This window comes from Alexandromys fortis, unplaced genomic scaffold, assembly GCF_014885135.2.
Source record: "Alexandromys fortis isolate MF-2015 unplaced genomic scaffold, M_Fortis_MF-2015_v1.1 scaffold_267, whole genome shotgun sequence".
NCBI lineage: Eukaryota > Metazoa > Chordata > Mammalia > Rodentia > Cricetidae > Alexandromys > Alexandromys fortis.
In genome coordinates, this window is record NW_026068157.1 from 36,546 (window position 1) to 52,340 (window position 15,795).

Consider the following 15,795-nt stretch of genomic DNA (forward strand, 5'->3'; position numbering starts at 1 on the left):
CTTGGGGGAGTCTCATCTATATCTTGAGGTGTGTTACACTAGAGCCCTCCCATGGTATTCTGACCGCCGCCCCCCTCCATTTTTCATGATGCTTAAGTTGTCCTCACTTTCTGTCCCCTCAGCGAATGCATTACAGATCACACATGGCTTCTTAAACTTCAAATATACATTCAGAAGCTAGGGAGTTAGCTGAATGTCCTGGATCTCATGAGGCGCATAGATGCATCTCTAGAAAAGCAGGATGAGTGTGGGGTCCCCAAGTTCAGCACAACTCCCTCTCCTCTGAGAGCAAAGACCTTTGCAAACAGACTCTGCCTGGCACCTGCACAAGTGGTCAGCTGTAGCCACCATTTTAGTCATAAACTAAAGTGAGATGTAGCCACAGTCCACAACTGCCAAAAGACAAAGCTGAACAGAGTTTAAGCAATTCTGAAACTTTCAGTTTGGGAAAAAGTTGTTTCTCTGCATTTGTGTATTCAGCATCGGTCCATCTCTGGACAAAACAAATATCTAAAGTTGTCCCCTCAAGATGATGATGTACAACATGTAATTCCAGTAACCGGTAGGCAAGAGAATCATTAGTTTTGGGCCAGCCTGGCTACATAGCAAAACCTTAAGTCAAACAAAGCAACAAAAGTAACAACAAATACCAACAGCAAAAGGCAACTCAACAGGTTGAGTGTGGAAGGAACTATGGCCATGGTGAGCATGGAGAACAGGGCTCTAGCAGGCCTTGCTCCTCTCTCCCGTTCCCTCTACCTTGCTAAAAGCCATTAGATTGCATTCTTAAAGCTTGCCCGCAGGGTCTATTCTTGTATTTGGTCACTTCCTCCTTTTGAGGTTGACTACCAAGGTCCAGGTATCAAAGTACCTAAGTTACAAATATCCCCATCCCTTTCCTTCTCCCTCTTCCTTCTGTCTCACATTTCTTTCTTATTCCCTGCCTTCTGTCCTTCTGGGGCGACATTTCCTTTGTGCTGAGAATTTGGCCTTGAGGGTCCTGAGTTGATCCTTCTTTTCAAGTGTCCTTTCCGAGTGACTCAGTTGGTCTAAACTTCTCCCAGGCAGCTGGGCTGGATTCTGTTTCTTCTTGGCAGCTAGTTTGGGCTCCATCTTCTTTGCAGCCTGGCTTGTTTACACTTGGGAAGAAGGCGCCTAGGGAATCTGCTCAGTGTCAAGGATTTCCTGAAGCTGTTTTGACTTGTCTCAGCTTCCTCCCAGCATATGGATGGAATGTTTTAATCTTACAGTTAACAGTCACCCAGCAAAGCTATATATGTATCCCTAAACAGTACAAGGAGGTTGTAGAAATAAATGAAGGCTTGGTCACTAGACTTGTGAGGAATGTTTGCAAACGTCAGAGTTCACTTGTTTTGCTGTAAAGCTTTTCCATTTCCTGTTTACCACACCCAGTATTATATTTCCAATTAGGGATCACATCTGGTTCTTACCAAGCCTGAATAAAACTATCATATGTGAATTTCTAGACAGGTCATATGACTCCTTATATAGCAGGCGAAAACCCCCCCTTTACAGTGTCACAGATGAACAAATTCATGTTATCACTAGAAGGGCTGAAACAATAAACCCTTTTCAGTGATCCCGGTTTCACCAAAATGAAAGCATGGAGGCCACAAATTTAGACCACAAAACCCTACATGCCCAGGTCTTAGACAGAGAACTAAATGAAGGAAGAAATGAGAAATACTTTTGACTCTGCTGTACCTCCAAGACAAAATGAGATCCCCACAAAAGCTGTTGATCCATGCAGAGTTGAAGTTTGTCTCCTCCCTGAAAGACCATTGGAGAGGACTTCCCTCGAGAGGAGACTCCCCCGAAGCCAAGGAACAGGCCGAGACCACAGGGATGCAAATAGCAAGAGGTTTATTGGGTAAACACAGGTACCTGTGGGCGACAAAGTCTTTAGGAGGGCTTGTGAGCCTGCAGACTGGGGGAAGGTCTTTTTATAGGAAAGAGGGCGGCCAAAAAGCAAATTACAGTAGCAGATGCATGGTTATTGGTCTGATTAGAATGGGGCAGGGGGCATAAGTGGTTTTTCCTTCTCCAGCATAGATTCATGGCGACAGACATCCTGTCATAAATATCCTGCTTTGCAGCCAGAGGCCCTGACCTCACTCTGCACTTACATTTGTTTGTCAAAAACCTTGTAAAATGATGTTACAGCAGTTAAGCTGGGGTCCTTTAGGGGGAATTGTTTCTTTTGTAAACTGCTGATATTTTAAGTTAGGCACATGTGCTGACTATAGGCATCCTATTTTCCTACGCGACCAGGACGTTCTCATGAGAGCCGGCTAGCTGCAGGTCCTGAGAGGGTCCTGAGGGTCTCAAGCAAACAGGATGTTCTCATGAGAGCAGGCTAGCTGCAGGTCTTGGGGGGGGGTCTATAGGGTCTTTCACTCCCACCGAGAATTTTCAAAAGAATCCCAAAGACTACAGGCAGACCCAACAGTAAACATGTTTTATTACTGCATAGACTAGAGAATGGTAGTCACAAGTTAGTAAATGGAGGGCTGGCCAAATTAACCACAGTATCAGTATGAGACAAAAATTTCTATGCAGGAAAGACAATGCTGGAAAACCCCAACAGATTGAAGACTAGTTCCCCCTGGTTAAAAAAAAAAAAAAATCATGACAGATGTATGTTTCAACCAGTGAGAAAAAAACCAAAGCAAAACAAAAACAATTCTCCCCTTAAGGCTTTGCTCATGATTTCCTCCAGGGAACTAGCAGATGTTCACCTTTCCTTTGCATGTTGAGGAGACCAATGCACAGTGAGCAAGCTGATAGAGGAAGATGGTTTCCACCAGAGAAAATGGCTTGAGTACAGCTCAGACAAGGGCCCGAATCACATTAGCCTGTATGGAGCAGTTCCTGTAAACCCCACCCATGCCTGAACTCACAAGGAATAAAAACACCCTGGATATTTGAAAATATAAGTTTCAACTTCAGGCAAGTAGTCCCATATTATAAAGTTAATACTGAAAAAAAAATACAAGAAACAAAAACGAGAACATTTGCTGCAGGTCTGTATCTTCTTGAGCACAGTATAAACTTCCAAGAACTAAAGGATATTAGACCTTGGGCTGAAACTACTTATGCATGTTATTTTCATGAAGCCTCTCCATGGTGTGAGACTTTTCGGTGGAGTAAGAAGCTAGACTGCTGAGGAAAAGATTTCCCACATTTCCCACATTCGTATGGCCTTTCTCCTGTGTGAATTACGTGGTGTTGAAAGAGGTGACATTTTTGGACAAAAGACTTACCACACTGGCCACACTTAAAAGGCTTTAATCCAGTATGAAGTTTCTGGTGTTGCATAAGACCATTGCTTTCTTGAAAAAATTTCCCACATTCTTTGCACTCAAACGGTTTCTCCCCAGTGTGAGATCTATGGTGTCGAACAAGCCTAGATTTATAAATGAATGCTTTCCCACAATCGCCACACACATGACGGTTTTCTGCACTATGAGTTTTGTGGTGTTTGTTGGGCGTGTCTCTTTGGCTAAAGGATTTCCCATTCTCATCACACTCAGAAGGCCTTGCTCCAGTGTGAATCTTCCTGTGTTCAAGCAGATTACGGCTGTGCGCGAAAAATTTCCCACATTCATCACATGCACAACGCTTTTCATTTGCATGAGTTCTCCGGTGCCGAACAAGAGTTGATTTGCATCCGAAGGATTTCCCACATTCATCACACTCATAAGGTCTTTCTCCAGTGTGGATTCTGCGGTGTTCGGTAAGGTTGGAAATTTGCCTGAAGGATTTTCCACACTCATCACACACATAGGGTTTTTCTCCCGTGTGGACTCTGTAGTGTTTTATGAGGGTATCTCTTTGGGTAAATGATTTTCCACACTCAGCACATTCATAGGGCTTTTCACCCGTGTGGATTCTGAGGTGGTTATTTAAGTGGGAGGTCTGTCGAAAAGATTTTCCACATTCATTGCACTTGTAAGACTTTTCTCTACCATGGGCTCCTGAGGGATGAGTGAAAGAGTTTTTGCGGCGGTGGACCTTCCCACATTTAGTAGACTCAGAAAGTCTCTTTCCAGGACTGGCTCTTGGGTGGTGATCCTGAGTGTGTTCACGGCTGGTGGCTTCTCTATGTTCACCCCTCGTGGAACACCCTATTCTAGTTTGAAAGCCCTCTCTACATTCAGTGACTAGGTTCGCTTGCTCACAAATGGGGACGGTCTGTGGAGGGATAATGTCCAGTGCATCCGGAAAGTTCTTTTCAACTTCTGCAGAGGGAAAGGGCTTTTGTGACACATGAATTCTGTAGTTCTTCACCAGTGAGGCAATATGTGAGTATCTTTTCAAGGTATTTTCTGAGTTGGGATGATTCTGGTCCTGGGGAAGGTTTAAACACATACTGATCAAATGTGATTTCTGCCTAAGTTGATTGACCAGGTTTAAAATGCCTTTCAAGACCGGCAAGTATATGTCATGTGGGTAAGACTCCTGGTTAGCTGGACTTGCTTTCGGGGTCCTGACCAGTGATAATCCTTTAGCAGAAACTCGATCAAGAGGTAGCTTTCCATTCTCCATTCCTTGCCAGCGATCTGAAAACAGAAATTATTATGAAATAATTTTATTGTGGAAAACATGTATTATTCATGTTTTTAAAATATTTTTGGAAAATTATCTATATATGTTATTACTCTTTATTTTATTTTTCTCATACGTTCTCATGTATCCCAAGTTCACCTCAAACACATCATGTAGTTATGGATTACCTTGAATTTTTTAATCCTCCAGTCTCCACAGGTGTGCACCACCTTGCCCTTGTATATGATATTAGTGATCAAACGCACAGCTTCATAGATGCTAAGCAAGTATGCTTATAAAGTTAAGCTTGTAGCTTTTAAAACTAAACTACACCTATAACCCAACAGGTAAAGTGAATTTATTTTTCTAATTCTTATCTTTTAGATTTTCAGGGTGCCAGGAATCACCACAGCACAGGATATCTTAACCTGTGAGTTGCGACTCCTTTGGGGAATGGCATATCAGATATTGACATTATGATTCATAACAGCAGCAAAATCACAATTTTGAAGTAGCAATGAAATAATCTTATGGTTGGGGTGGTCACTACAACATGAGGAACTGTATTAAAGGGTCACAGTATTAGGAATGTAGAGGGCCACTGCCCTGGGGCTTTTTCTCCTCAACTGAGGAATATATCTACAGCTTGTTTCTGGATATCTTTAAAAATGTGGATAGAAGCAAGGCATGAGAGCATGGCGTACTGATATGAGGAAGAGAGAGTTTGATGTGAGTGAGGTGAGGAAGGGGCTGCCAGGGACTGTTAGGTACCACAAAATATGGAAACCTCGTGAGACAAAGGACACAAGACTGAATTCTATCACAAACAGGAGAGGCAACATATTTCTCAGTCAACAGCATTCAGTAAGACCTTATTGTTTGGGGACATTGGAATTAGGTACTGAAGACTGAGGAGATGTCAGACGTGTTTAAGGAATATTGAACCATCTATGGACACTTTACAGGGCATGTTTATCAGTACTGGAAAAAGTCACAGAGGAAGCAGTACAGAGCAACAGGTAACAAGTCTCTTCCTTTCACTGGGAAACTCATCAGGGGCAACTGTCCTCTGGGACCGCACTACACTGTAAAGCATCCAGGGCTAGCTCCTTGTCCCTTGTCATGCATCTGCATGGAACCCACATGAAGCAAGTTCTAAGAGAAACACAAGGCAAAGCAGATGAGCCTCCAACACTGGCCCAAGAGACTCTGCATACTACATGCCCAGGATGGAACATTCTTGAAGGAAGATTTTGGCAGCACCTCATAGTCCTGTATAAATAAATATTGATCAGGACATTGCTTGTCATTTCTGACTCTGGCAGTCAAGAGGAGCTATCATTTAAGAAGAGGTGCAGAAATTGAGAAACAAAGCTCCACATATTTAGGTTACAATAACCATAAAAGGAAGTAGATAAACATGAGACTTATTTTACTGATACAGGGTACCTGATGCCCAGACTCTTAAGGCAATGTTTGGAACAGTGCACATGGCTAGTCCCTCCAAATATGAGAAGATAATAGAGAAGTTAACAAAACCAAAAATCTTGCTCTGGAAATGGCAAAGCTATCTGTACTGGAAAAAATTGATACTGGCGAATTCATGCATGGGCTGGGTATGGGGCCTTACCCAATGAAGTTACAAGTGCAAAGTTCTCTAGCATCACACGAAGGTACAGCTGCCTCTGAGCCTCATCGAGGAGCCTCCACTCTTCCTTGGAGAAGGAGATGGCCACATCCTCAAAAGTCACAAAGTCCTGCCACAATGAGAACAGACGTTTCCATTATCCGCTCTCTTAGAATCCCAAGTTATCATTCCCTCCCTACAAGTAATTCTGCCCCTTTTGTAATCCCAACCATAGAGGAAATAATTGGTGATAACATGGCCCATGCACATGATGGTTCCATCCATCACTGTGTACTCTGAAAGCACCAACTGTGGGAAAGACAACATGGGATGACATTTCAAATCTGGTTATGGTTTATATAGCCCAGTCAGTTTCCAAGGCTTTTCAAAGTTGTGCCTTTCTGACAAAAGAAATTTGGAGCTTATTGACCGTTCTATAGTCTTCAAGGCTACAGCCATAGATCCATACCCCCCACACCCAATGTATCATTTCACTCTACCATACTTCTCAGAAGCCCTCCTTCCCACTTCTACCTCCACCTCGATCCCTTTCCAGGGGCTTCTTTCTGTTGCTTTTCATCACTCAGAACATGACATCCAGTAAATCAGAACACAGACCCTTCAAATGCCTCTCCGCTGCCAGCTTACTCATGGAAGGGTTCCTTCTGTCTCTCTGGGACACAGTTAAACAGCTCTACTGTGCCATGGAATCACAGCCTCTCCCTCTCAAAGCTGCAAGATAAACTTATTATCCAACTGAGGACTTGGCACCAAGGTACTTAAATGGTGTGGAATTTCCTGCCAGCTCTTCAGAATTTGTAACTCAGAGATGACCTTATTCCAGAGGATTTCTCTGCAGGCATGTCCCCATAATGCTATGCAGCGTAGCGGGAACTTCTACTCCATTACCTTGAACCATCTCTTCATAATGTCCTTCCCTATGTCTTAAAAGGAAGCTCCTCTTTCTCTTGAAATCCCAACTAAAGCTGTCCTTATTGTAATCTACTGTCCCTTCTCATCTTCTCCCACCTCACAGCCCTATTATACACATGTGGCCACAAAGTCCTCTCCCCAGGAATTCTGAGGAAGGGTGACTGGTTTCACCTTCATCTCCACAGACATGTAATTCCTAACCTGCACTGTGTTACAGCACAAAGGGTCCTTGGCAGCTTGATACAGGATCCCTGATGGTCCACACTGTCAGAGGCAGCCCTAGTTCTGTTCTCAAGTTCTCTGGATTAGTCTATTTTCATTAACATAACAACACATATAAGGCAAGCTCCTTTATAAAGGAAAGAAGTATGTTTTGCTTTGTAACTGAGGTGCGAGGTGCGAGGTCTTTTTGGTGATATCCTCCTTGCTGCAGGCAGGGTCCTGAGGCAGGAGAGTAGCATATGATGAGATAAGAAGTAAGGAGGCCATGTGTGTGTGACCTCTTCTATAAAGACATCTGAATTCAGCCACGGTGAGGAGGACAACCTTAATGAGTTAATTTTATTCTAATCACTCCTCAAAGATTCTAAACACTTCAGCCAGATACGTTTCTAGCCTATTAATACCTGACACTTAGGATTATATTCCATTACATGAAGTCATGGGGTTGGGAACGCAACCATACAGGAATCACAGTAGATTGCTTGACTTCCACATTTCAACTTTAGCCAGCCAGGAAAACCTGCAGATCTCAAACACACATCATCTTCAACTATATCGAGCCCGATGTACCCTCTCTCTAGTCACTGCCTTTCTCTTCTCCTGGCCCCATTCAGTGGCCTGTCACAATGTCCTTCTATATGAGACCCTGTGACTCTTTCCGATTAATGCCTATGCCCCTAGAAGAATGACCTACCTAACCTCCTCAAACACACTAAGGGTGACTACAGAATTCCACTAGATTCCTAATGCTGCAGCCCTGTAATATAGTTTCTTCATGTTGTGGTGACTCCCCAACCATAAAGTGATTTTCGTTTTTCATTACTTATTCATAACTGTAGTTTTGCTTCTGTTATAAATCGTAACCACATCTGTTTTCTTATGCTCTTACGTGCCCTCTGAGCAAAGGGCACCCCACCCTCCTCATGGGTTGCCAGCCACAGGTTGAGAAGCACTGCTCTCTCTGTCACTCCTCAAGACCACCGACAGATGTGGGGAGAGTGGATCAGCCATGGCAGGTTCCCAGGCCAGATGAGGAAGTGATGATCCTCTCCCCCTGCCTTCTACAGACAGCAGGAATGTCCACAGTCCCCTAGCATCACCACTGTCATGGTGTTGCTCTGTCACTGAACTGTTTTGCTCATTCACTGGCATCATTAAGGGACTAAGAGATTTTGTAGATCAATTTCTGTTCCATAATGGCCAACAACCATAATACACCCATAAGAAATAATCTAAGAGGTAACACTTCCACACCGCATTTGCTCTGGTTTCCAGCACACAATAACCACTCCATATACCTCATATCCCCCCTCCCCCCGAATATCTGTCCGGGTCTGCAGCAAGCCAAGTTTGGTCACGGATTCCAGAACACACAATCCCTAGGGCAAAGAATGGGATCAGCCCAGTGACGCCCTAGAATGGTCACGCGAACTTCTGAGAAAAGGTAGATGGTGAGAAGCCATTACCCATGGTTGGGGCTCCAAGTGCACATGCCTCCTCATTTCTCTGCCTTCTCTGCTCAGCCCTTGAGCCAGGTGACCTGGGAAGAACTCGATGATGGACATCTCTCGGCCCTCAAATCCCCAATGTTCGTTCTTACATGACAATTTGCACACAGTTCAACTTTTCCTGGGCTTCACCTGACCCTTTTCCAAACGGTTCTACCTCCAGATAGAATGCATTAGAAAATTTCAAATAAGCCGAAATCGGACTGTGTGCTGAGTTCAACACCGGCCACCAGCTTCTGGCTGTGATAGCACCCAGCTCAGCAGGCTCCCACAGCCTGATTCTGGATTCGGAAATGGGAGCCCATCTGTAGGTATGGCACTGTTTTGAACACAGAGATTTCTACTCTGCTGATGGCACTGCACTAAGCTTTAGGATGAAGGGAAGCACAAGCGACACAGCACTCACATGAGCTGGGTCGCTGAGGGTGGCCACCGCCATCGGATTCCGCTGGTGCAGCGGGAACAGCGAAACCAACGCAGCACCTCAGTCCAGCCCGAAGGGAGCGGGGAAAACGCTCCGCTGGAACCCAAACCCGCACAGCTAGCACGAGCAGTGTGGGAACATGAGGATGAACACAGCCTTCTGAACTACCGTTCCCGGAGTAGTGCAGCAAGTTCCCTGGTGAAGGGATGGGCGCAGAGACGTTGGCCTAGGAGCCTTTTAATGGCATTGGCGAATTGCATTCTGGGCAACGTAGTTTCCAGAGGATCCAGGCTTGTGCTATTGATAACCAAGAGAACCCTTGCTAAAGAAACTCTCCAACCTCATAAGTGTAAGAAACAGGAAGTGTCTTTCCTCCCTTCTTCCTCCTTCCCTTTTCTTTCCCTACCTCTCTCTCTCTTCCTCCCTCCCTCCTTCTTCCCTCTGTCCCTCCCTCTCTTTTTTCCTCCCTGCCTTCCTTTCTTCCTCTACCCATTTCTCCCCCCTTATAGCCATTCTTTCCTTCCTTACTTTCTCATTTAAATTAAATTAAATTTCTTATGTAAAATTTTATATATTTATGGAGTTCAGTGTGATATTTTAGCACACGTAGACACTAGTATTAGTCAGAATTTCTATTGTTGCGATAAAACACCATGGCCAAAATAAATAAATAAAATAATAGAAATCAACCTTGGGAGGAAAACATTTATTGAATCTTACACTTTTACGTAAATTCAACACTGAAAGAAGTGATAGCAGGAACTCAACTGGAGGCAGGTGCCATCGAGGAGTGCTGCTTACTGCCTTGATCCCCATGACTTGCTCAACTTGCTTTCTTACTGCTTCCAGGACCACATATACAGGAATGACACTGACCACAGGTAGCTGGGTCCTCCATCACCAGTAGTTAGTCAAGAAAATGTGCCATAGCCTGTCTACAGGCCAGTCTTATGCTTTGGAACAAACTTCGTGCATTGTTTGTATGGCTCTCATTCTTAATAAAAACGTTGATTGGCTGATGGCTAGGCATGGTTTTCAGAGCAGAGAGAATGCTGGGAATAAGAAGAGTAGAGTCAGAGGAGTCACCAGCCATACAGGAAGAAAGCAGGATATGCAAAAGAGGTTAAAGCCATGAGCCTTGGTCAGAACATAGATTGATAGAAATGAATTAATTTAGGTTGTAAGAGCTACTTAGTAATAAGCCTGAGCTATCGGCTGAGCATTTCCAGTTAATAAGTCTCTGAGTGCCTATTTCAGAAGCGACTGGTGGAATAAAGATGATCAAGGTCCCAACGAAAAACTCTGTCTACACTGATATTTTTTAAATGAGGTTATGTCTTCCCAAATGATGCTAGATTCTGTCAAATTGACAAGAAACTAGCCAGTACAACACCAATTTAAAGAAATCAGAGTAATTAGTCTTTCCATTTCTTTATCACTTTATTTATCCATTTACTTTAGAGATTAGGTTTCACTTATTGCAACCTGGACTCATACTTGCTATGTGACTGAGGATGACATTGATCCTCTTGCCAATATATCGAGAGTGATGAGTCTTTATGCCCAGTGGGATTGAACTCTAGGCTTTGCGAATAGTAGGAAAATACTCTACCAACTGAGCCACATGCTCAGCCCTCATTTATTTAGTTTTCATAGAGAATTCTGTGTAATTTAGCCATAATATCCTTTTGTCTCCAGCCACTTTCTTTTTCCTGCTAGTCTCCTTCTGCTTTTGTGTATACAAGTATTTACATATACACAAAATGATAGCTGTTTACATTAATAACTGCCTCAGACATTTGTTTCTCACGATTTCCTTCTTTGAACAGGCTTGCACAAGTATAGAAGTACTCATGGCTTTAATGGACATGAATTGAAGGATTGTCTGTAGCCTTACTGAAACTGGTTCCATTCTTTAATTTTGGCAGTACTTTCTGTACCGAGGTAGACTCTTTGCTGTTGAGCGCTAAAACTCTTAAATGTCATTTTGTCCCCGAGTTGGCTTCATCTGCACAGAGCTATGTGCATCTGTTTCATGTTCATCTGCTTCAGGTGGACATATTTTTCCACAGAGCTTTCCACACATGGTAAATTCCTCACACAAATGAGAGAAATGTAGCTTTTCCAAGCTGTTGGCTGGGGTTCCATCAGGCTATCACTTCAGTGGGTTCCATGTGAGACATTGGTATAAAAGCCCAAGTTCTATAGCAGCTGTAATCACTGGATGGAGGCAAAGGGATCTCAAAATTCAAGGTCTTCCTCAGTGGCATAGCAAGTTTGAGTCCTGCCTGGGATAAGTGAATCCTAGTTTCCTAAGTAGATAGATAGATAGATAGATAGATAGATAGATAGATAGATAGATAGGTAGATAGATAGATGATAGATAGATAGATAATAAATATAAAGAAATGGGGAGCCTAATTATTCTGATTTCTTAAAATAAGTACAGTATTGTACTAGCTACTTCCTTGACAATTTGACACAAAATAGAGTCATTTGGGAAGAGGGAACATCAATTGCAAAAATACTTGCATATTATTTGCCTGCATAAGACCTTGGGAGTAGAAGGCACACAGTCACTCCTCAAGATAGGATGGAAATGCCACCATGAGCAGTGTGGTGGGTTATCCTTTGAGACACAGTCACCATCTGGGAGAGGACAAAATTACTACTCTTAAGCCCTAATGGTCATCAGTCCCTTCTGGAGTCAAGGACTCTTGCTCAGGAAATCCTCAAAACTCCTGCCTATGAGAATCTGGATAAAGAAATATCCTGAAGTTCAATCTCGAGTTACGGAGACTGCCTACTAACAGCCAATTGCCTGGAATCCCTTTGTTCTACTAAATAGGAATCATGGGTAGACTGAGGGAGTTTGAAAGCACTAGTCTTAGGCAACATTTAAATACTCATTTTCCTTTAATTTTATTTACCTGTTTATCAAAAGACCTGGATTGCATGAAGGAGTAAGTGTGAGCCAACATACTTCAGATATCTCATGGCAAGCATCAGAGAAATGCCACTTAGAGGAATTGTGGCAATTTGTGATGTAGAAGCTACCAAGGACATGCCATGCTGTGAGAAGCCCTTCTGGTCACTGAGTTAAAACAGAAGAGAACTTTTATTCCAGCCTCATCTTGGACATAGATAAATCCAAAGGCTCCTAGTTTCTGAGAGACTCCTCTGGGAAACATTACAAAGGAATTGGCTAAAGCCATTTAGTTGAGAACCAGGTCTGTGGGTCTCACATTTTGTTCAGTAGGTAAAGTGGAGTTATGCAGGCCAAGGACACAGAAGTTTTCTGGGATTTCCACTCCCATCTCTGTATGGAAGATAATTCTTGTATCCTACTTGGAAAGACTCATCACTTCAGTATGCTTGATGTAATGGTTTTGATTTTTGCTTAAAAAATAGTTTGATAAACATAAAAGATTGCTACTAACCTCAAGTATTCCTAAGTATGTATCAAGTCTGAAGCCTTGACATATTGGGGCATATTTGTATTAATAAAGTTAATTATATTAAAAAATATCCCTTCCTCTTTCCATTCATTCTCATTCCTTTCCTTCCTGCTTAACTGTGTACCTCGCTTTGCTACTTCCATACAAGGACACTCTTATGATATGAATTGACTCTCTTTTTCTAGAGTCTATAGGTATAATAAACTTGCACTTCTCCTGGTATTCCCTAAATTCATGGCTTTCTAGTAAAAATAAATAAATAAATAATATATGGATTTTAGGCTTTGAAAAACAGAAGAACATTTAGGACTAGTTAGATGGCTCAGCACATGAAGATAATTCCTACCAAATCTTACAACCTGGCTTAAATCCTAGAGCCCACCTGAAGGAAACAGAGAACCAACTTCTGCAAGTTTTCCTCTGACCACCACTTGTGTCTGAACACACACTCACACACAGACAAACTCCCCCCCCCCCAACAAACATACACACCTAACTAGATACGTGTGACCAAAATGCAGGAAACCATTCAGCATACTAAATACATAAATTCTGTGTTCTCTTTTATAAGCATATATTACAGCTTTACCATGTAATTGAAAATTAAGTAATTTAAATCCTTCATAAAAACTGCAATTGCAATAATTGAAAATCAAGGGGAAGCTGTATGTGCACATCTAGAAGAGTCACTGTTTGTGGCAGACTAAGTACTTGGTGAAGATAACAGAACTAGAGGTGGCTGGAGGAGTTCTGTTTTTAAAAATTTATATTATGCTTTTCCTTCATACATGAATGCATTGTATTTTGTTCAAATGCATCCTTTACTCTCTGCCTCCCTTGAATTCTCCCTACCATCTTTATACCCCCCCCTTCTCTATGTAAGTGCACATAACCTATTAAATTCAGTTAGCATTATACACATGCTCGTGGCTGTAGAATTGCCAGAAATACCAGAGGCAACCTATTCGGACCCCCACATCTGAAGAAAGTTCACTTTGTCTTCCCCAGTAAATTGTCTGTAGCTTCTCAGCTAGAAGTGGGCCTTGCAACCTCCTCACTGCACATGCTGAACCAGTAACTAGATAGATCTCCTGTCAGCAAACACCGCTGTTGAGATGTCAGGAATGTAACTGTCTGGGTATCCAGACGATACCGTTTCAGACTATTATTCTCTGATGTCTGCCTTCTACAACCTTTGCACCCCATCTTCCACGAAGTTCTCTCAGCTTGAAGGGAGAGGGTGTGATATATATATATCAGAATTCCACAGTGAGTCACTCTCTGCACTTGGATTATTTGTGTTCTTCATGTTAAATTCTACCAACTTCAAAAATAAATGTCCATGGATGAGAGGTGTGAACAGGACAGGACAAAGATAAGAGTATAAGGATAAGCATTTCAAAGGCAGTTGGAGTCTGTGTACATTTAGAAAAGTGATGGCAGTGGGAGAACATGATCTTTATCCCGCTCTGTGGACACTGATACACATATCCCATAGGAGAGGAGATGGGATGAGATACAGAAGTAAACCAGGCAGGTGTCAGTTAAAACAGAACCACTAAGTGAATGTGATGTGGTATAGAAGAATTCTTTTTTTTAATTTTTTTTTTATTGAAAAGAAAAAAATTTCTGCCTCCTCCCAGCCTCCCATTTCCCTCCCCCTCCTCCCACTCCTCTTCCTTCCCCCCCCCTTTTCTCCTCCTCCCTCTCCAGGCCTAAAAGCAGTCAGGGTTCCCTGCCCCGTGGAAAATCCAAGGTCCTCCCCCCCTCCATCCTGGTCTAGGAAGGTGAACATCCAAACTGGCTAGGCTCCCACAAAGCCGGAACATGAAGTAGGATCAAAACCCCTTGCCATTGTCCTTGGCTTCTCTTCAGCCCTCATTGTTCGCCATGATCAGAGAGTCCGGTTTTATCTTTTGCTTTTTCAGTCACAGTCCAGCTGGTCTTGGTGAGCTCCCAATAGATCAGCCCCACTGTCTCCGTGGGTGGGTGCACCCCTCGTGGTCCTGACTTCCTTGCTCATGTTCTCCCTCCTTCTGCTCAGAGACCCAAATTGGAGAAGAGTTCTTATGCAAAGCAGCAATTCTACCTCCTTGGCCGGGGAAGGAGATTGAGAAAGTGAGGGGACCCCGACAGGTATCATGCAGGAAACAAAACTATAAAAAGCGATAAGAATTAAAACATAATGCAAATTGACTTTTCCTTTTTTTAAATTGATTTTTATTGAGCTCTACATTTTTCTCTTTTCCTCTCCCTGCCTCTCTCCTCCCCTTTCACCCTCGCCCAAGGTCTCCATGCTCCCAATTTACTCAGGAGATCTTGTCTTTTTCTACTTCCCATGTAGATTAGATGTATGCATGTTCTTCTTAGGGTCCTCATTGTTGTCTAGGATCAGACTTCAGGGAGTCTAATGCCTTACAGTTCATTGCCACCATATTCAAAAAGCAGTACAATTTGGAAAATGGTTTCCAGGCCACAAATAAATCTTTTTGTAGGTGGACAATAAAGCTTAAGGTATGACTACATAGAAATTCTTCCACAAAAAAAATATGGCTATCAGAGTGGTTTCTATAGCTAAAAACCTAGAATCTAGTGTAGTCTCAGACTTATGATGGCACAGGGGTTAGCAGGATGAAGTACATTGGACAGCTCCCCGAAAGACTGGCAATGGTCCAGGGAGGGACAAGTCTGGAATAATTAATTATTCTGGGGAATCGGGGTGAGGTTTGCCTCCACAGAGAGCCCAAAGGTCACCAAGTATAACAAAATCCACTCTCAGCTTTCTGGATGGAATGAAGGCATTTTGTTTGATCTCCTCCACCGAGGAGACACCCGTGTGTGATTAACATTCCTGGTTCTCTAAGTCCCTCTCTGTGAATACAAGAACATTTGTGACTCCAGAACTAGAGGAGGAGACACAGCCCAGTCTAGCTACCCAGAGGAGACTCTTTGACCAGCTGAGCTGCCTGCAAATCATGTCAATACTACCAGGGTTGAAGCTCCTGTCAGTTCCCACCCATGTTTTGGGGCAGACTTTTCAATGAGGCAGCTGCG

General features: G+C 43.0%; 1 protein-coding gene across 1 annotated transcript; it reads right to left on the bottom strand.

Annotated features, from left to right (window-relative positions):
- Positions 1 to 2,462: 2,462 nt before the first annotated feature.
- Positions 2,463 to 9,503, bottom strand: LOC126491677 (zinc finger protein 416-like). The gene is made up of 3 exons (XM_050127512.1): positions 9,266 to 9,503; positions 6,200 to 6,326; positions 2,463 to 4,583 (listed from the first exon to the last, which is right to left on the bottom strand). Exons 1-3 carry the CDS (start codon positions 9,296 to 9,298, stop codon positions 3,130 to 3,132), a joined length of 1,614 nt encoding a protein of 537 aa, XP_049983469.1. The 5' UTR covers positions 9,299 to 9,503; the 3' UTR covers positions 2,463 to 3,129.
- Between the last annotated feature and the right edge of the window lie 6,292 nt (positions 9,504 to 15,795).